Source organism: Anarrhichthys ocellatus, unplaced genomic scaffold, assembly GCF_004355925.1.
Source record: "Anarrhichthys ocellatus isolate YVR2014 unplaced genomic scaffold, GSC_Weel_1.0 scaffold15, whole genome shotgun sequence".
Taxonomy (NCBI): Eukaryota; Metazoa; Chordata; class Actinopteri; order Perciformes; family Anarhichadidae; genus Anarrhichthys; species Anarrhichthys ocellatus.
Window position 1 is genome coordinate 3,296,199 of NW_022280045.1, and position 20,354 is coordinate 3,316,552.

Genomic DNA, 20,354 nt, shown 5'->3' on the forward strand with positions numbered 1-20,354 from the left:
TATATATATATAAATATATATATATATTGCCCTCAGGCCAGTTGGCTCCTTAATGTAGTTTATTGGATTATAAAGTACTTTTGGCAATAAAGGTACCAAAATACAGTTCCGGTGCAAAGAGGAGAGCTAAGAGCTTACGTTTTGTCCCCCTCGCTCCCCTCCCCCGTTTGTGTTTGCAGAGAAATTTTTCCATGTCTGTAAACAGTGCAGCTGTACTTCGGCTGACCGGACGAGGAGGTGGGCCCATAGTAGGGGCACCAAGAGGCCGAAGTACCTCAAGGGGTAGAGGTGAGAATTTCGTCATTTTTCCTTTTTTTTTTTTTTATTTCATGTAGCTCTTCTGTCTATGCAGTTTCAGAAGTCACAACAACTGCAGATAGTTGAGATGCCTTTTGAAGTATCCCCCCAACTGAGACAAGGAATGTTATATTAGCACTCTGAAGGTGTTTTGCTTACTCTGCATACTCTTCCGCAGCTGCTTGAACTATTGATGCGTCTCAAACATTGAAAAATAACTGCTAGTAGCACGCTGTATGGTACAGAGCTGTATGGTACAGAGCTGTATGGTACAGAGCTGTATGGTACAGAGCTGTATGGTACAGAGCTGTATGGTACAGAGCTGTGTAGACTGGGTTCAGAGAAGTACTTCTGTTGGAAGGCCCAGGTTTTGTGTTCTGGTCACAGAAAATAAATGAGTGTCTTGTTTCTGTACAGTGGCATCTTTCCTGTTCTTTACCGTGGTTGGTACAGACCAACTAAAACATTTAGGCTATAACTTACTGACCAACTCTCAAGAGCTGAATCATGATGCTGCAAAGTCATTGGCATTTACTAGGGCTGTATCCGTTTGAATTTATTTTTTTTCTAGTTGGATTTGCATGTTCATACATGTCGTATTTGACTATTCATTCCTTCTTGTTTTTTAAGATTTCTGTCAATCCGAAAGTCCATTTGCATTAGTTCCAGTGATGATTTCGACCACATTTACATAGTCAAATGTGCCGAGTTTTCACGATTAGCAAAAAATAGTTTTACCCTTCTCGACAGGTGGTTTTTTTCTCAGTCTGCTTGGTAGGTTAGGGATAGTCACTTGATGTGGGAGGATCCCCTCGTTAACTGTGCTGCGTGTGTGTCGGTGTGACTTTTATTTTTTGCTGCGTCATCACCATTCATATCTATTCATATCTATACAACCAATGTGTTTGTTAGTAAACTTCACAGGTCACATTCCCAGCTTTAGGTCCAGACAATGGGTAGAGTTCAATCAGCAGTAGCAGCTCTTAACATCTCTGTGTAGGCTTTTATGTACTTCAACTGAACTTAGTTATCCAGTCACTTTTTCTGAACCGCCTAAATTGAAGGTTGGTCAAAAAGCCATGTCATATAGAGGGTTTTATTATAAACGGTACGTAGGGAAAAAGATCAGATGTTAACAGTAGTGCACAATATTGTTGTTTGTCATCTGATACACGCTGTGAGAATACCACAGCCTCACTGCTATGTCACTGTTGGAGGGTATTGTCTATGAATAATTGAGCGGATAAATTAATTAAAAACCACAAGAGTGGGTTTATGGTACATCATCGGATATCTGTGCGTATTCACCAGTGACTAATGGCTGTAGAGGGTGGGTTCAGACTTTCTGATCGTCTTTTGTGGAAAACACTCTGCTGCCGTTTGATCTTTGAGTGCAACTTTAACTATCCTACCTAAAGGCTGGTTCGTGCTCAGTAGCAGCACACAGTCAATGGCAACTTGACCCCTTCAGGTCATACTAAGTCACGTCAACCTGTGATTGTTTTCAGGCCGGGGAAGAGGAGATGGAGGTTTTTACCAAAGAAGTTTTGATGATGTGGAAGTTTTTGGTCGTGGAGCGAGGGAGATGCATCGTTCCCAGAGCTGGGAAGAAAGGTATTGAAATGCACAATTGTGGAGTTTTGTTGTAAAAGTCTGCCCTTGTTTGGACCATGTACAGGTGTTCAATATGAGCGTTTTTTTTTTTTTCTAGACAGAAATGAAACTCATTTTTGTAATAACTTTACATATTGTGGTGTTTTTTTTTTGTTTTTTTTCTCACCAGGGGAGAGAGAAGGTTTGAAAAGCCAGGTCGAAAAGACCCAGGTTGGTGTTACATTTTGTAGCTCAAATAATCAATACATGTCAAATGAACTGGTTTATTTACTTGTTGTGTTGTCACCCTAGCAGAGGTTGCCCCGGGACATTTTCCGATGAATCACAGTAAGTGTACCTTCGTAGTTTAATAATTGACCATTGAGTTCAGATTTATTTCAGTTGGTCTTAGTGACATGTTTGATTACAGTTAATTTATTTTTTAACTGATAGATTAGGTAAAGTGAGTTTGATAATCATTGTATTAATGATGGCTTCACCTTTAACCATCCCGCTACTCTTTGTAGTCCGTGGCAACTATGAGGATGGTGTGACGGGCCTACCGAGGAAGATCGATTTCACGCGGTCAGAGAGCGAGAACTGGCGCTCTGCTCAGAATGGTGAGGATGATGAGGGGGGCTGGTGCCTGGCAGGGTCTCGGCGGGACAGTGAACGGTGGTGCCCCCTGAGCCCAGGTGGGCACAGCACCGACCATATTACCAATACGTCTATCTTTGATACATGTATTTGTGGTGTCCTGCTGTGTTTGTCTTATGGGTTCAGCTCCACTTTTTCTTTTGGTTTAGTGACGGGTTTGTCAGCTTTGCTTTCAGCATGATATGACACATAACCGGTACCAATTAAGGGCTCAAGTTTTGTGAAAGAGAGACGATTCAAAGGTGAACTGGTCCCTCTTAATGCACATGCTCAAAATCATACTGTTACCATGTGTGATTGTATGTGGATGCAGTACTGGTGGCCAAACATTTACTCCCATCTTGATGACGCTAAGGTAGCTCATGCGATTCAAGATGTCGATATGAAATATTTTAATCAGATGGGCCTCGGTCAGCAGGGTGGCGGGAACACCCGGACCAGCGACGTCGCTTCCCATTCGATGCGAGAGAAGACGAGCGCGGCTACAGGAGGCCGCGGTCGGGCAGCGGCAGCTTTGAGGACGAGAGGGACAGCCTGCCGGAGTGGTGTCTGGAGGACGCGGACGAGGAGGCGGGCACCTTCGACTCATCGGGGGCCTTTCTCTCACTCAAGGTCAGAGTAGAGTTTTGGTTAAATCAATCAATGTATGACAAAGACTTTGAAAGTAGGCGTCGATGTGCCATTTATTGAACTGTGCTGTCTGTGCTTAGACTTACGGATGTATTGCTGAGGGAGTGCAGTGTCGAGTGCAAACGCTTAAGATCTATGGGACATATTTATTAGTAGTGCCCTCTCAATACACACCGGGTTGTATATTGAGAGGGGGCCCCATCGATGTTGGTGTGAGGTTTTGCACCCACATTTATACTCTAGCATTGCTGGGGAGGCAACTATACCATGGCAGGTGTATTAATCAGGACCCACAGAAGCGCAGTGTCGATTGTGAAGTTGTTCGGATGAGCGGTTCTCAAGAAATCTGCGAGCTACAATACGAGACGCTATTAGCATTCCATAAATCTTTCAGTCTCGGGTGGCAGAGTGACCGGTATTGTGGTTTTTTTTTTTCTTGTGTATTCAGAAAGCCTCCAAGGAGCCAATCCTGGAGGAGGGAGAGCTGGACTTCAAACCCTTGGAAGAGTGTGAAGAGGGCCTGGAGGAGGACGACGGTCAGCCCAGGGAGACCAAAGAGAGGGTAGCAGAGGCCAAGAGAGAGGCCGAACGAAAAGGTCAGATAGTTTGAGTGCTTTTTGCGTTATTTTCTATGTTGTAGGACAAGCAGAGATAAGAAGTCAAATGAACGTCGTGCAAGAATCTGAATTCTACTTTCATAAGACTTTGTCTTAAATTCTTCCTCAGCCTCTTTCTACATTGTGGTGAGAAGTTTAGTTCAGCTACAAAAAAGCATCAGAGACGCTGTTTTTTTGAACGTGGGGCCCTTTTGACCAAATTTACAACATGAGAACATTTTCTGTCGCTTTACTTTTGACACGTTTAACTGATCAAAAGAAAATGCATACTTGCAACACATGCAGTGTTGTGCAGGAGGACTTTATGTTTTTATACCATTTTCAATACCACAGGAAAAAGTTTACACAACACTGAAGGCATACCATTTTTGTATTCATTAAAAGATAAATATAACAAGGCTATAACATGACAATATGACTTTTCTACGACTGCAGAGAATGCTTCTCGAAACGGTTTCAAATATTCATTATCTATGTATGAGAAAATCAATACTAATCTCATGTAAGCATTACTCGGCCCTCTGTCTACAGCTAGTAGACGGTATTCTGTTTGTGGTCGATGCCAATTTGTTCCCTTGACACCAGAATGTGGCCCAAATGATCTTCTTGAAACGGTACAGTAACTGTAACATCGCAGTTATTACTGACATAAGATTCACAAGCCAGTGTTTGTTGTTTAGGACACAAAAAGACACAATGGATTGCTCGGCTGCTTTGTCCACCAACCGCCGTGATGAAATAACAATTTACCGTCAGCAATTTCAAAGCAATCAAAGCCTGCGAGCATGAACAAAGAAAAGGAAAATGGCCGATGTGGAAGAGGTTCTCATGCTCATTGTGAATTACGTCAACATCAACCACAATGAAAACTGTTCCTTTTTTTTCTTTTTTTTTATATTAAGTTGAGGGTCACAGCTCTATTAGTTATGGTACCATCTTATGTCTGCCATTATTATTATTATTATTAATAATATATTTTAGAGTTGTTGAGAGCGTCGGAGGAGGCTTTACCTGTGGCTCCACCTCTTGCCCACCTGTCTCAGAGCCCCAGGTTCCTGCCCAGTCTCTGGCCCTGATCCAGCCCAACAGAACGGAAGAGGCTGAGAGGCCCGCTGAACGGCAGCCATCCCTGGAGCTCCCACCAGAGCCCTGCAAAGCCCCCCTGCATGTCCCCATGTCTAACAGCATGCTCGAGTCCCTACCCATGAACCACATTACAACCCTTGCCCAAGGTGGGATTTGAGTCTTCAATTTCACTGTAAATATTAATTATTTTTTTCCCCCAGTTGGTTTTAGAGGCAAACCTAATTTCTGCCTTCTCCTCATGCTGTTCTGTACAGAAGTGTCTGCTCCATCGCCCAGCGTCCAGCTACAGCAGAAGCCTCTGGAGGTTCCTGTGGCAATGAACAATCCGTTGCCCTTCCCTTCAAGTTTAATGGCGCCTATTGGAAGGCCCACTGCTGTGCGACACGACAATGATGAAGATGAAAGACTGAAACACTTTGAGCAGGTAAGTTAGTAGAATTTGTACATGAAAATCTGTCGTAAGATAGGAGGGCTATCCTCTATTCCATAAATGATCTTTGGCTGATTTCAAGGACCTCTTAAAATCTTGCACTCGTCAAAAAGGAAAGCTTATTTTGTGAATATTATAACTGAGCTCTAACTACCCGTACATTTACTTTAAGAGACCATAAAAAAATTCATACAATTTCTGTCCACTCTAACCCCAGCAACCAGTTAGCCGACCAATCGGCTAAAAGGAAGCAGGAAGCTGTAGAATGCAATATCTTTTCTAAAATTCTCTCGCTGTGTCTTCGCTCCAACTTTTCCCCAGGAGGCAGAAAAGATGGTAGCATACCTACAGGATAGTGTGGTGGACGACAACAGACTCAGAGCGAAGACTTCAAAGAAGCCCAAACCTGCAGGCCTGCCGCTCACCCATGAGGCTGCTCTCAAGTGGTTCTACAAAGACCCCCAAGGGGAGATCCAGGGTGAGACGGGAAGAGGTTCTGTGTGCTCAAAATGTGACGTGAATGCTGCGCATTTATTTTCCACACTGCTCCCCTGACTCTGCTCCCTTGTTGTGCTCCCTCAGGTCCATTCAGTAACCAGGAGATGGCCGAGTGGTTCCAGGCTGGTTACTTCACAATGTCTCTCTTAGTCAAAAGAGGATGTGACGAAGTATTTCAGGCGCTTGGAGAGATCATGAAGATTTGGGGGAGAGTACCGTTCACCCCCGGCCCTGCACCACCACCTCTACAGGTATGCGTTTGCTAAATGACTGTTTCATTCCTCATGTCCAAAGTCTAATATTAGTTGCCATTACTAGCCATGACCTGCAGGTGGTGTGGTATTCCACTCTTTCTACTCATAATATGTTTTATATGAGTCCTAATTGTTTTCAGACCCTTCTTCTCGCTGACTCTGTGTCCTTCTCTTAAAGCAACAAAGAAAAGCGTCTCAGACATTTCTACACATGATTTAAAATAGTTTGTTGTTGTTTGTTTGTAGCTACCTTGTTTTTGCTTGTTTGAATGCTGTGATTTATTCCGATTGTCTTCTTATGTACTGCAGGGGGATGGTGATAAAGAGAGGTTGAAGAGGCAGCAAGAGCTCACTGCTCTCAATCTTTACCAGTTACAGCAGCTCCAGTATCAATACCTCCTCAGGTACAGCAGGCTCACATCTGACACTTTTTTTGTTTGCAGTTGCAGCATGATTGTTTGTGTCATAATGACAAATGTCCAAATATACTAATTTACAAACTTCCTGGACTTAATGCAGAAATAGGTTAAAGAGTTCAAGTACGGCTCACGCATGAAAATGACCCAAATGGATTTGTAAAACACCGAACATTTTAATCACATTAATTGCAGATTGTAATCTAGAAAGCATCTTGCATTGGCATCACACCAGTCGCAATGGCAAATTGGTCCAGGGGCTTCCTTACACCCTTACTTCCAACACTTTTGCTTGAACCACACCCACCTTTGAGGCCAGCTACACACCTGTAACGCTTGATGACTGCGTCTTGCTCGGTTGTGACGCTATCGCAGTGACGAAACCTGTTCAAAGACAGACATATAAAATACCTCAATACTCAAAACTACTTTAGTGGTAGTACCAGCTATAGTAGGTGTCTCCAGGACCACATTTTGCCATGATGACACACACACACACACACACACACACACACTCTCTCTCTGCTATTCTTTCGAATGCTAACTCCCGTTTGTCTCTCATTTCTGTGTTCAGGCAGCAGTATGCTCAGGCCCTGGCTCAGCAGAAAGCTGCAGCTCTTAGCTCAGCTCCTCTTCAACAGCAGCAACAACACCAACAGCAGATCAACTTGCTTCTACAGCAATACCAGGCTCTCAAGCTGAGGTTGATATGCTACCTCTGAATACATCTGTACCCGTGCTTCAGTGTTGAGAAAGAGGTAAAGAGTATTGCATGTATATTAATACACATATCTTCTTGGGTTTTTGCAGAGCATCTGAGAGCCTCCTACCTCCCGTTACCCGGCCCCTGTCTGTACCAGACTCTGGTTCTGTGTGGGAAATGCAGAACCCGTCCTCTCAGGCTTCCTGCACACCAAACATACAACAAGCTGCTCCAAACAGTGAGGTCTACCTTAAATGTTCTGCAGTGTTTGGTTCTTCTTGAGTCACATGAGGGGGACAGAGAACGTCTATGTGGTGTTATGACAGGTCTAATGCATCGTGTTGTATCACTCTCCACAGCGTGGGACGGCGGCAGCGTGTGGGATTTACCTATAGACTCCATGGCACAGGCTCCAACCATCGAGCAGATGCAACAGTTGGAGAAGTCAAAGTCTACAAAGGTAAACAGTGTTTCTGCTCACTTTTCTCTTTTTAAACCTGTAATAGTCTTGGTTACCGCAGCATCCATTGAGTGTTTTTTGAAAAACAAAATGTTTCTTGATTTGAAAGGTGAAATAAGATTGCATTACAATAGTTATTAGGCGGATGAATCTATGATTTTAAGATGTAGGATGTCGCATCTCTGCAGATAATATCATGGGGGGGTGTTTTATTTTCTCATCTGACAGTTGGAGTTGGAGAGGCGTGAGGCAGAAATGAGAGCCAAAAGGAAGGAAGAGGAGAGGAAACGCCTGGAGGAGGCCCTGAGGGCTCGACAGGAGGAGGAACGGAAACGCCTGCAAGAAGAGGAGCTGGCCCGGCAAAAACAGGTTGAGCATTCAAACAATATCGATCTGAAGCACACAAAGCCCTTGAGCTACTGTTTCACTGCGCTGAGAACTGACCCCGTTTTGTACATTGCTAGGAGGAAGCATTAAGACGGCAGCAAGAGCAAGAAGAGGCACAGCGCAGACAGAAAGAGGAAGAGGAGAGAATGGCACAAGAGGAAGCTCTCCGTCGATTAGAGGAGAGGCGGAGGGAAGAGGAGGAGAGAAATAAACGGGAAGAGTTCCTCCGCAAACAGGTGAGCGAATGAAATGTCACGCACTTCCTACCTCCTTTCTGGATTTGTGAAATGTCTCTCTAGAGTGCCATGTCCTCTACCTCTCCAGGAAGAGGAGCGCAGGAAGCAAGAGGAACTTGAGGCATTGAGGAGGCGCGAGGAGGAAAAGCAAGCAGAGGAAGAGGCGGCAGTTGCTGCAGCGGCGGCTGCTCTGGCCCAACAACAACTGGAGGAGCAGAAGAGGAGAGAGCAGGAGGTCCAAAGACAGCAGGAGCTGCAGAGACAGAGGCAGCAGCAACAAGAGGCCCTCAGGAGACTTCAACAGCAGCAGCAGCAGCAACAACAGCTTGCACAAATGAAGGTAAGCGCACAGATGATAAGCCAGCAGAAATAGACGGTACAAAATGCGGTTAAAGTTTATAAAACACCTGTTCTGCTCTGCAGCTGCCATCCTCTTCAAAGTGGGGCCAGCAGTCGGCCAACCCTATAAACCAGACTCCGAGCGCCCAGTCACTGGCTGAGATCCAGAAACTGGAAGAGGAGGGAGAACGACAGACGCGGGAGGAGGTAAAGGCAGCGAGCAGCCGGGTTTTGTTTGGCTGTTTTAGTGCCTCTATGAGTTAAAAGTAATGCTTTTTGAATATATCGTCATTTTCTTTATTTATTCATGTCCTCCTTTTTCCTTCTCAACCCCGCAGCAGCGACGTCAGCAACAGGAGCTCCTGAAACTACAGCAGCAGCAGGCCTTACAACTGGCTCAGCAGCCCCAGACCAAGCTGTCTGGTTGGGGAAGTGTGGCCAAACAGCCAGTGGCTACCAAATCTTTGCTGGAGATTCAAAGGGAAGAAACCCAGCAGATGAAGCAACGGAAGGAGCAGCAGCAGCAACAGCAGCAGCAGCAGCAGCAGCAGCAACAACAGCAACAACAACAACAGCAGCAGCAGCAGCAGCAACAACAGCCGCCGCAGCAGCAGCCACCACAGCAGCAGCAACAGCAACAACAACCACACTCCATTGTCACCCAACAGATCCGCACTCAAAACAGAACTGTACGTGACCTACATGATACTCTGTCTTATTGGCTGGAAGAAGATGAAAGCTATGTAGCGCTGCAGGGATTTCTATTGGATTCAGCAACATTTTGACATTAAGAAATTCAAATTGAATGTCCAAAATATTACTCTGTCGCTTTCATTTCATTTGAATATGTAAGAAAGTAATGGGCAGATTAATCGATACTGAAACGTAGTGTGGCTTGCAACCCTAGAAACCAGTGTTATTTCAGTAACGGTGTCTCACTTTCGTCACAGACGTCGTCTCTGAGCAGCTCGGTGTGGGGATCCGTGAACACCAGCATCTGCACTAATTGGGGCTCAGACTCCAGCAGTATCTGGGGGGACACCCACAACGCTAACATGGGCTTCTGGGATGAGGCGGTGAAAGAAGCTGTTCAGCAACCTCCTCCAACAAAGAAAAGCAGCTCGCAGAAGAACAACAAAGGCAACGCCAACCTCAGGTATTTGTTAATAATGCCAAAATAGAAATGTCTTAGTCACAACCTCCTAGTGAAGCATGACTTACCACATGAAGGATATGAGTAATACACAGATCTTAATGACTTTGTTTTGCCTTCTTTCTGTATTGTGAAGTAACTCTGTGAGTGGGCGGGTCAATAAGAAAGCAGAAGAGGAGGAAAAGCTGGTAAAGTTGTTTCAAGGGGTCAATAAGAACCCGCAGGACACCTTCATGCTGTGGTGTGAGCAAACTCTGCACACCCTCAACACGGCCAACAATCTGGATGGTGAGACTTTTAAAAATATGCTTTGCACAAGCAGTCCACCCACAGCTATTGATCAACATCTCTGTAAGCCAAACTCCCAAATGTTCTCCATCCGTCTCCCTGCCAGTTCCAACGTTTGCATCCTTCCTGAAAGAAGTGGACTCTCCGTACGAGGTGCACGACTATGTCAGGGCCTATCTGGGGGACACTCCCGAGGCCAAGGACTTTGCCAAGCAGTTCCTGGAACGTCGTGCCAAACAGAACGCTAACCAACCGGCACCGCAGAGCCAACAGCAAACCCTCAAGCAGCAGCAGCAGCAGCAGCAGCAGCAGCAGGTGAGCAAGACTGAAGTGGTACCAGTGAGTTAAAGGCTCAGCAGGAGGTGCCAGATGTTTTCGTCCCATTTTTCATCTTGTAATGTGATTAGAAAAAGCCAAACCAACCGTCAAACATTAGTGGTTTTGGGTTCCCTCTTTTCCACATTTTAATTGGTAATGAAATCATAATTTACTGGGACCACATCCAGTCGAGTAGTAACGTTCTGACGTTGCTGGCGTTCTGCACAGGATTCTGTATGGGGTGGAACAGGATCCTCGTCACTCCATCAGTCCAACCACACGAGCGGGCAGCAGCAGCAGCAGCGCTTTGAGACGGTCACCTCTGGGAAGAAGAAAAAGAAGCAGAAGATGGTCCGTGCAGACCCCAGCCTTCTAGGTGAGAGCGAGCACCCAGCTGCTAAATCCAAAAAACCTGTAACGATGTGTCACCGCTATTTATATCTCGCCTGCTAATTGGATCTTTGTTTGTGTTTGTTTCAGGTTTCTCTGTGAATGCGGCATCTGAGAGATTGAATATGGGAGAGATTGAGACTTTGGAGGACTGATTAGGGACTGCGGCCAAGCAACTCCAACTGACTGTATCCGATATGAACAGCAGCTGTTTTACCCGGAACCCCCTGCTACGCCCCCACCCCCCAACAGCTTCCACAAGTTTCACCTTTATTTTCAGTTTCACATTTATCAGACATACTCTGGTAATCTCTCATAAATTCCAAATTGCGAACAAACGATGATCTCTGAGGCAGGGTGTGTTTTCCAATTGCGTACGGACCTATACTCTGATAACAACCCTCGGGAGAAATGGACCGGAGCAAACTGGCCAGTGAAACATCCGACCAGCCGAGAGAGAGAGCTGTCACCAAATGAACTCAAGTTTCTGGAGAGGTCTGCGGCGGTGTCTATGTCGGCAGAGCATCAGCTGCTTGGACCCGAATCGTGTCCTGAAATTCAGTGACAGCAAATCATTTAAATTTGGCCTCTGTTGTATGGGATTTTTTAAAGTTTGGATATATGGGTGGGGTGGTTTGGCTATTATGGGAAAAAGGTTAGAGAGAGATTGTCCTCTTTTTTTTTTTTTCTTTTTCTTTTCTGTTGTCCCTAATCAATAATTATATTTTTTTTTTTTTTTTCTAGTTCCCCCCCCCCCATGCTATGTTCACACTACGAGCAACAAAAAAACTGCTACCTTGTGGTCGAGTCTCTCAAGTGTTGCTCAGGTGCTCGTTGACGTAGTTATGTCCTGAAACGGAACTTGCTAACGGCATTTTTTTTTTTTTTGCAGTTGGAACAGAACAGGGTGAAAATAAACCACATGATCGGTTGACGCTTAATCGCGTCACCGGAGCGCTAAGAAATGTTGAAAGCAGCTCCACCTTGATAAGCAGTGCGTCACGCAGCAGCAAGTGTCGGTTTGTAGCTTCATGTCACCGGCTCCCATTAAAAATGACTTGTAGAATGTTGCTGCGTTGCTCGTAGTGTGAATGCAGCGTTACAGTTGAATTTCCCCCCCCCCCCCCCCATTCCTCTTCTGCTGGGTGTTCATGGATAATGATGGCAAAGTAGAGCCCAAGGATTCGTGGCCACTTATGTCCTGTTTTAAGGACATATCAAAAGTTCCAAGTAGTTATCTATTTCTTGTAAAATACTAGGCTGTTTAAAGAATAAACTTTCAATTCTGCATCTGTATTATAATATATGAAAATGATCTGCTGGAGTCATACTTTTTTTTTTTTATTGACGGTATGAAATAAAACAGTCTGTTTGGGCTGTGCACACCTGTGTCTGAACTATTCAAAAAAAACTACAAATATGCAAACGTCATTTGATTCACAAGCATTCACCCACACGAGTAGTCACGCTACAATAAATCAGTGGGTTTCATTTCCTCTTAGTAGATTTAAAAACGTGACTAATTTAATGTCAAATATGCACTACGACTCAGAGGCTGCACTTTTACTTCCTGAAAAGTTGTCAGTGTTAAGAGACGGAAATGTATAAATTAAATGAATCGATGCCAGGTGTTGTACATGAGTGAAGCCAGCTACCAGCATTCACAATGTTAATGAATGAAAAACATTTTGAATTCCTCTAAGCCTATTTTTCAGATGCATTATGTCAAGCAGATGCGATGCATTTTCCCCACAGTAGCTCAGATGCGCCAATATGACACTGACAACTTTTCAGGAAGTAAAAGTGCAACCTCTGAGTCGTCATGCATATTTGACATTAAATTAGTCGCGTTTTTTTAAATCTACAAAGAGGAACTGAAACCCACTGATCCCTTCGAATGAGAAGCAACATATTTCTAAATGCGCACGCACTTGGTCACGATACTGAAGCTGAAACGTTTATTTAAAAGCCTTCACTGTCAAAGCCACGCTGGTATTGTTTTCACTTTGTGAGTCTGTGTGCGAGACATGGTGGCAATAATGTGGTCTTGGAGACGCCTACTGTAGCAGGAAGTACAACAGGCTGTTCTGTCTGTGACGGCATCGCAAGATCTAGTCAAGAAACTTAACACGTGTAGTTGTGATCAAAGTGAAGGTTGAGTGCCTGATTTTTTTGCCTGATTTTGATGAGGTGGCTCAAGATGGTCTCAAAACAAACCTCAGCAATAATCCAACCCCTTACTTTCTCAGGCTAACTGCTCTTTAGCTGAGACCACACTATTGACACTCGGAGTACTTACTTTTACTTATTTTGATGATCTAAGTACTGTACTTATGTACACTTTGGCTGTCTCTCTTTATCTCTCTAAATATATACACACCACTTGTATTTGACAGCTTTAGTGACGTGTTAATGAGTTGCATGATGGGAGATGATTTTAGATCGCAATACTTCCTCCACCACGGCCATCTTTTTAATTTTTAAGATGAACTAAAGCCTTAAAACGTCCAGCAGGAGACCTTCGTGATGTGACCCGGCCAAGGTCAGCGGCTACCGAATGTTTACATCTCTCACCTAACTATGTGGCCGGAGGAGTTTGGAGTGGGTGGGCCCTTCGATGATGTGCTCACAAAGTCCACACTGTCCAGACGGTCCTGTGCACACCTAGTCCCACCCCTCGGCTGCCTACCTCTCCCCCTCCTGCGCTCCCCGGGACTCTTCTCCTGCTCCTCTTCCATGGTCAGCCACTCGTTTGAAGTTCCAAGGAGTTTTGGGAACGTCTTTTCGCTCGTCCCTCACAGCCACCATGGTTCACAGCAGCAGCATCTGTAGATTCCTCCTTCTGGTGCTCCTAAGCCTCTCGGTAGCCTTTGTACACACAGGTAAACCCTACTTTTGAGTGTGATCGATGTGCTTTATTTCATTTCTGTGGTTACGCGATAAGTCTGATTTATGAAAAAGAATCTGTCACCTTTGAAACGAAAGGTGCAATGTGAGGAAAATCGTTCTTTAACAAATAAGGCGAAAACTAATTATATCAAGAAATTCTGAGTGAAGTCATTAGCCTCTTGTTATAGAAGAATTGGGTCATTTAAAATCAATGCTGATCATTTTTTTGCACCCCGATGCTTCGTCCTGTGGAACATTGCAGAACAGATAGGTTTAAGGTTTTATGTTCAAAGAGCTTCTAGTTGTTTGCGTATCTGCTGATGTTTGGACATCTGTAGGCATCAAATCAAAGACGTGAGTATACGTGTCATTTTCGCCCTCCTTTACACACACACACACTCGCTCACACTCAGGCCTGTGATGTGATACTGTAGCCCGGTGTAAATGATGCAGTTGAGACTGAGAGCTGTGAAAGCTGCTCTTTGACAGACGTGATGATTTAGTTGCTTTCCCGGTGCCTGATGTTCATATGAAAGTGAATAGCTGCCGTCCTCTGTGACTCCCGCTGTAAAGTTGAAGTGATTCTGTGTAGCATCGGTTTGAGGTAGTGAAACATCCACAAGTGTGCAATTTATTTCAGGTAGGTGGAGAGATTTAAGTGGTGGTAGTAAGAAGAAGACACAGATTTAATGTCTGCAGCTGTGAACATTTTTTTTTTAAGTGTTTACGCCCAACATCACCTGGTTCTCAGCATGCGTGCTTTATCTTGACAGATAAGCACACTCACTGTTCTTTCACTTACTGTATTTTTCTGCTCCTCTTTGCGACATCTCTCAAATCAACTTGGAAAAAAAAGCTTAGGACACAGCAGAGCAGCGCTCGGGTCCAGAGGCCACAGCACAGGTCAAGAGGGCAGCGGGACGACGGGGATGTAGCAGGTCGACAATGTCCTCCCTGTCCTGTGGAAAAAAAAAAAAACATGGCTGTCACCTTTTACAAAGCCTACTGTGAAAGAAACACTATGTCAAGGTTTCTAACACTGAGGTGCCATGACCTGCCTACACCTAATTCTAATAATATCCTGCAGCTTTCTTCCCAATTGTAAGGTGGAAACATATTTGCAATGCCTCACAAGACTCAGTAAATACAGGCAGGAGAAATGTTCTAATTCACACTGAGTTTCCACTCTGCAGCCATCTCTTATTTTATCTGTGGTGACAGAGGCTTGTACTACAATACAGAGAAGGGGTTCATCACTAGTTTTGAAACCCCATTCCGACTCATTTCAGAATAAAATTCAAAACACGCTGGTCAAATGTCAGATATTTTCCAATATAAAATGCGACCGCCACCTATTTCAGGAGGGTGAAACAAGGACACACGACAGCAACAATGCTATGTTTGGTTTTCGATGCTCGGGCAGGTTGCTTTTCACACACCCGTCTTGTGCGTCTTGTCATCTCTCTGGCTGGTGTGAAATCCTGACCGAAGACGCTTGAGGTACCAAACAAATGGCCTTCTGTGTTCTTAGAGTCTGAAATCTGTCTTCCCGACAGTCTGCCAGGCTTTTATGAGTCTGGACTTGTGTATATGGAAGGAGGGCTTTTGATTGACACAAGGAGTCATGTCTTTCAAAAGTGTGACTTATAGTGCAGTGATTCCCAACCAAAGGGTACTTATAAACTTGCAACGGCAATATTGGGATTCACCCACGTACATGTGTTGAAGAGGCAATTAAACAGCCAGATAGGATTGCAAATTTGGTGTGATACCAGTCTTTAGTAAATTTACAATAACTGAACTGCCGTACATTGAGCCACGTTGACATCGTGTGTTGCAGTTGAGAGGAGTTGAAAAAGTTATCTAAAAGTAATGGAAGCACAGTTGTAACAGCTAGTTAGCTAAAGGTAATGAACAATTAGTGAAAACTGAGAGAAGTGATTGGTAGACAGGTGAGGGTGACACCCAGCATGACGGATGGTGTTGATGAAGGTGTGCTTCAGCTCATCTGATATGGCCGTGCGGTACATCAGACAACAAAAGTAGCCACTGACCGACTGGCTAGCTGTCAGGTGAGAAGAATTATGTTTTTGTCTTTCTTGAGGCGTCAGTGATGTTAATTCCATTGAGCTGGAGTGAACTCTTCCTCATGGAAACAAACACCGATGGAAACATCGTGTTATAATTTTTCGCCTTCTTATTAAATCAAGCTGTCCAGAAGGCCCGGCCTTTTACACATAGGGACTATTTAATAAACAAGTTTGTTTGACATCCAGTTGCCCAGCCGGTGCCTGGTTTGGGCCTGGCCGGTTGTTACTGGTTGCAGCCCGACGCCCTCCGTGACCGCACAAGCTGCCTTTTGTGCGCTCGGCTGAAGGCCTCATTGATGACTGGGCTGGCCGGAGGCCCGGGCCTCCAAAACCTCCAGCCAGCTACGGGACAGGAAGCTGCACACGACTCAAGAGTCAACACGGCAGCATCAAAATACTCGCATCAGAAGACACCAGAGCTAACATGCTGATGTTAAACACTTTATAATACATCATTATACCATATGCAGTAGTTCCTTAGTGATCGCGGAGAGAGATAATAAGAAGCTTATTTGACAGTGAGGGTGAAGGAGTTTACTGAGGCTACAAAGTAAATATGTAGCATTAAATAAACTTGAGTGCAAATATGTTTGGATATGTTGGTATGCGAAGAGTTGAGGATGGGATACGTGAATCAGTGAGTGGGTGGGCTTGTGTGTGAAGAGTTGTTTTTTTGGGGGGGACAACATGAAAATCAAATGTTCCTCTGAATTTCAAAAGAAAGATGTGCAGCTGTTGAGTTATTATAAAGATGTCAATAATGATCATTTTGGTGGTTTCTCAGGCTACTGGAGAGGAGGGAACAGTCTCAGGGTAACTTCATGCTCAGATGGGATTAATGGCAGAGGGCAATCTGGGGTGGAAGGAAGACAGACTATTGATTGGCAGAGACAGTTGTACACAACCTGAGCTTCATGCACAGTCAGCAAATCACTGCCTCTCCCTCAAGCAAGTTTGTGCTAAAGCAAAAAAAAAAGACCTACTACTCCACTGAAATAATGAACCGAACCTTGGTTAAAGGAGGGTTTTTTTAGACAATTATAGACAAGCTTTGATTGGACCCTTGAAACACGCCAAGAGGCTAACTGTAGCTCAAACGGGCCAAACGTCCATCCTCTACAAAGACGTCCTTATGCCCAGGCCCGAGCCGTTAACCCAGCGAGACAGAGAGAGGCTGTTGGGGTCATTACAGACGGGGCCATGTGTGCAGCTCTGCATCCCCGAGGCCTCCGCGTCCAGAAGAAAAAGTCAAACACAGCCATTAGCAAAGCTGTGAGCGTCGTCAGTGAAGTGACCACCGAAAGAAAACATGCAGAAAGTCAATACGGCGCAGGAATTAAGTGACTGCATCGAGATGATCAGCCATGTTAAAAAAGAAGCACAAGTAGTACATGTTTTTGGGGGTTTTCTCTCGGTCTGCAGAGACAGTCGCAGACTCAACAACCAGAGACAACCAGGACACCATGTCTGGAGAACCACCCAGTGACGTTACCACCAAAGACCCTTTCCAGGACATGACGGAGCAGTCCTTCACCTTCGACTACGAGGACACCACACACTCTCAGGACCTGGACGAGGAGGAGGGTAAAACCCGACACTTCATGCAACAAATCTGTGTCAATTGTGTGTGTTCAAATAATTAATATTGTGTCGATGTGTGTGTTTGTGCAGGGGTCCTGGGGCCAGGAGCCATCACAGCCATTGTTATAGCGGTCTTCCTGGGAGCGTCTGTCCTTCTCGCCCTCATCGTCATCACGCTCAGGAAATTCACCGCCTCCTAGAGTCAATACATCCCACCTAGTATGCATGTGTGTGTGTGTGTGTGTGTGTGTTTGGATGTCTATGTTTCTCTTTTGCCTCTCGTCTCAATCTCTCAGCTCTTTCTTTTAATCTGAGTCGTGTCTTTCGCTTCTCTGTAGATGCTGAAAATTGTGGCAGGTCCCTTGACTGACGTTTTACAGATTTCCTCCTGTCGACACTCGTAATTGTTGCTAAACATGTCCACTTGCTACTGAAGGCTTGATGTTAGAAACTGGCTGGCTCTTCCAGTGGAAATCTTAGCATGTCTGTGTCGTTCACTTTGTATTTCTCTTGGTCTTGCCCAATAGGTTTTTAATGTTTGTGGGCTGTTTGTCTTTTGCTGATGTGGAGCATTCTGCACATGTTGGCTTTTATTTGTCAGTCTGTGTCAAGATACAAATGAGGTTTTTATTAGTCTTTCACAAATGATTTTTAACTTGAGCCCAAATCATGTCTAAAATATTTCCTTGGTGTCCAAGTTTGTATTCTGCCATTTACAAACATAGAGTCAGAATGAGAAGAAAACACTTTAGAAAGGCTTCATCATTGTATGTGAACAGGGTAGTTAAGTTGTTTGTTCCTACTTGTAGAGCAAAAAGAGTTAGAGCGAGGATAAATTTGTTTAGCAATCGAGTGAGTAGTTTGTTGTTGTTGTTTTATTCGCAGGGGATTCTTAATTGTTTTAGTAAGGTTACTGTATCTTTTTCTAAGCGCCTCAGAGTCCTCAGCATACCATGGTAATGTCACTGCCCGATTATTTTTGTGAGAATTAGGTTGAATAAATAAATCCAATAATTACGATGCAAAAATGTCTGACTCGTGTGTGTGTGTGTGTGTGTGTGTTTGTGTGTGTGTGTGTGTGTTTGTTTTAACACATGACCAGTGAGTCAACACAGTGAACATAATTATATTTATAGATGATTCTTTTTATTTATTAAATATTACAACCATTTATTTTCTTTGTTTGTCAGATAGCATTTAGGTATATGAAACACAGTCTTTAGTGCCAGTCCTAGTGATAAAACAAGCAGCCATGTCATTTAATGCAGTGTTTCCCACACTATTTGTCTGAGGACCCACTTTTTTAAAATGACAAACCATCACGACCTCTTTCACAACAGGTCTTATTGATCATGATAACAGAGAATTTGTGTATAAATGAATGTTCCTGACCATTCTACTGCAATTGCTACTTTATACTTTATAAATGAGACCAAATAAATGTATGTAGGCAGAGTTAACATGTCCTCTCATCAGTTAAACAAGCAGAACGTACACGAGCCTTTCATTTTAGATTCCATGTTATAAATACAAGCTCATTGGTGTGGCTCAAAGGTGTACTGCAGATATACATGTTTAATTTGAGAAAATTCTTCAAATGCATGTGGCGACCCCAAATAAAGGTTCTCTATACGTAATTCAGAGCATATCTATTGCCTCCACATGGCTCTCAACATGGCTGAGCCGGCGGCTAGCAGCTAACGGTGCTAAAAGGCATGCGCAGCCAGCCCGGCTATGTCAACAAAGCACAGAGAATCTCAGATTACAACACACACACGGAGGGAGAGTGACTTCATTCTCTGCTCAGGTAGACAATACTCCACTACATCTTTACATAGATAATAGTTGTTCACTGCTATATTAATGCGCTGAATATATATAAAAGTTAGAATAGATTTGCGTTTCTCTAACAGAGGCCACTGGCCTCACCTCAGTCACAGCAGTGAGTGGCAGTGTGGCTGCCAGCTTCATTTGCACTTCCAGGAAAATAAAGGCTATGGTTTCCCAAAAATGAAAGCTATCTCACACTAAATACAGTAAACCTTTCTGATTTACTCCACATAAATATACAAATCTGCTAACTGACGAGGATTCAAGTTTAAACTGTTTTGCATTTCACATGTGAACAAAAGGAGGAAAAACAATCTTCTCAAACTTTAAATACGTCGAAGTCATCTCAGCACCTGAAACCAGGAAATCCTTAAACGCAATCACTGTCTATAAATCTGCCTTTGCAGCTTCTCACCGATCTGAAAGAACAAACTGCTTCGGCTTTCGGTCTCCCTTTGACACAGGAAGACTGATTTCTACAGACACACTCATACCAATACCAGCACTATTGACAGTACTAGTATAGAAATCCCAGTACTGGAGTCATCATGCGTTATGAAGATGATCACTCCTACATTTATTTATGATGAAGAGATGGAAACTAAGTCACCGTGTCTTCTATCTCTCAGCTTCAAGTTTAGTGAACAACAACAATGGTCAACACGGTAAACATTGTACCTGATAACATCAGCATGTTAGCACTGTCATTGTGAGCATGTTAGCATGCTGATGTTGGCATTTAGACTAGAAACCACCGCTGTGGCTAAGCACCGTCTCCCAGAGCAGCTTACGTCTCTTTATTCTTGTTTCTCCAATTATTCTTGTTGACTGTATGAATGTTGTAAGTGTTTTTATCATTTGTTCTTATATTATTATTTGGGCTGCAACTAATGATTATTTCAATTACCGCGTTGAGGCTTATTTTTTGAGTAATCAAATAATAAATCTTTCTTGGTAAAAGCAGTTAAAACAAAATGATACTCAGTTTACACTGAAAACAGAGAAAAGGCAACAATTCATCGTTTCAGCTCTAGTTATTGTATTTTCTTATAATAACTTTGTAGACAAGATACAACTAAAACTAAACTGTGCAAATCAAATCAATGCAATAAATACAAATCAAAAGAAAATGCAACAAAAGCAATAAACATGAGTAGAAATAAAATCGAATAAAAGGAGTAAAAAGATAACATGAACATCACATGACAGCCA

The 20,354-nt window shown here is 43.8% G+C and overlaps 2 protein-coding genes across 9 annotated transcripts in view; both read left to right on the forward strand.

The window, feature by feature from the left end:
• The window catches only part of gigyf2 (GRB10 interacting GYF protein 2), a 19,342-nt gene extending 7,906 nt beyond the window's left edge, over window positions 1-11,436 (forward strand). The window contains exons 5-29 of one of the 8 annotated variants that reach the window (XM_031855034.1): window positions 180-288; window positions 1,806-1,911; window positions 2,081-2,121; window positions 2,203-2,238; window positions 2,418-2,585; window positions 2,966-3,159; window positions 3,626-3,773; window positions 4,838-5,026; window positions 5,135-5,304; window positions 5,632-5,788; window positions 5,893-6,059; window positions 6,369-6,466; window positions 7,053-7,181; window positions 7,289-7,419; window positions 7,541-7,641; window positions 7,870-8,010; window positions 8,106-8,264; window positions 8,353-8,604; window positions 8,688-8,810; window positions 8,942-9,292; window positions 9,554-9,759; window positions 9,893-10,044; window positions 10,151-10,359; window positions 10,591-10,738; window positions 10,843-11,436. In XM_031855034.1, coding sequence (XP_031710894.1) covers window positions 180-288; window positions 1,806-1,911; window positions 2,081-2,121; window positions 2,203-2,238; window positions 2,418-2,585; window positions 2,966-3,159; window positions 3,626-3,773; window positions 4,838-5,026; window positions 5,135-5,304; window positions 5,632-5,788; window positions 5,893-6,059; window positions 6,369-6,466; window positions 7,053-7,181; window positions 7,289-7,419; window positions 7,541-7,641; window positions 7,870-8,010; window positions 8,106-8,264; window positions 8,353-8,604; window positions 8,688-8,810; window positions 8,942-9,292; window positions 9,554-9,759; window positions 9,893-10,044; window positions 10,151-10,359; window positions 10,591-10,738; window positions 10,843-10,907 — 3,750 coding nt within the window. In that variant the 3' untranslated portion in view covers window positions 10,908-11,436. Of the gene's footprint in view, window positions 1-179; window positions 289-1,805; window positions 1,912-2,080; window positions 2,122-2,202; window positions 2,239-2,417; window positions 2,586-2,947; window positions 3,160-3,625; window positions 3,774-4,837; window positions 5,027-5,134; window positions 5,305-5,631; window positions 5,789-5,892; window positions 6,060-6,368; window positions 6,467-7,052; window positions 7,182-7,288; window positions 7,420-7,540; window positions 7,642-7,869; window positions 8,011-8,105; window positions 8,265-8,352; window positions 8,605-8,687; window positions 8,811-8,941; window positions 9,293-9,553; window positions 9,760-9,892; window positions 10,045-10,150; window positions 10,360-10,590; window positions 10,739-10,842 lie in introns of all 8 variants that reach the window. The other 7 variants (XM_031855035.1, XM_031855039.1, XM_031855037.1 and 4 more) reach the window with 7 other exon arrangements.
• Window positions 11,437-12,500: 1,064 nt separating this feature from the next.
• Window positions 12,501-17,534, forward strand: snorc (secondary ossification center associated regulator of chondrocyte maturation). The gene is made up of 3 exons (XM_031855184.1): window positions 12,501-13,634; window positions 17,154-17,315; window positions 17,403-17,534. Exons 1-3 carry the CDS (start codon window positions 13,559-13,561, stop codon window positions 17,510-17,512), a joined length of 348 nt encoding a protein of 115 aa, XP_031711044.1. The 5' UTR covers window positions 12,501-13,558; the 3' UTR covers window positions 17,513-17,534.
• Window positions 17,535-20,354: the final 2,820 nt, after the last annotated feature.

Excerpts from the sequence above, each read along its gene's own strand:
- snorc (XM_031855184.1), top strand. The coding sequence starts at position 13,559 with ATGGTTCACAGCAGCAGCATCTGTAGATTCCTCCTTCTGGTGCTCCTA. Across the intron at positions 13,635-17,153 it reads GGTAGCCTTTGTACACACAG|AGACAGTCGCAGACTCAACA; the intron begins GTAAACCCTACT and ends CTCGGTCTGCAG. Across the intron at positions 17,316-17,402 it reads GGACCTGGACGAGGAGGAGG|GGGTCCTGGGGCCAGGAGCC; the intron begins GTAAAACCCGAC and ends GTGTTTGTGCAG.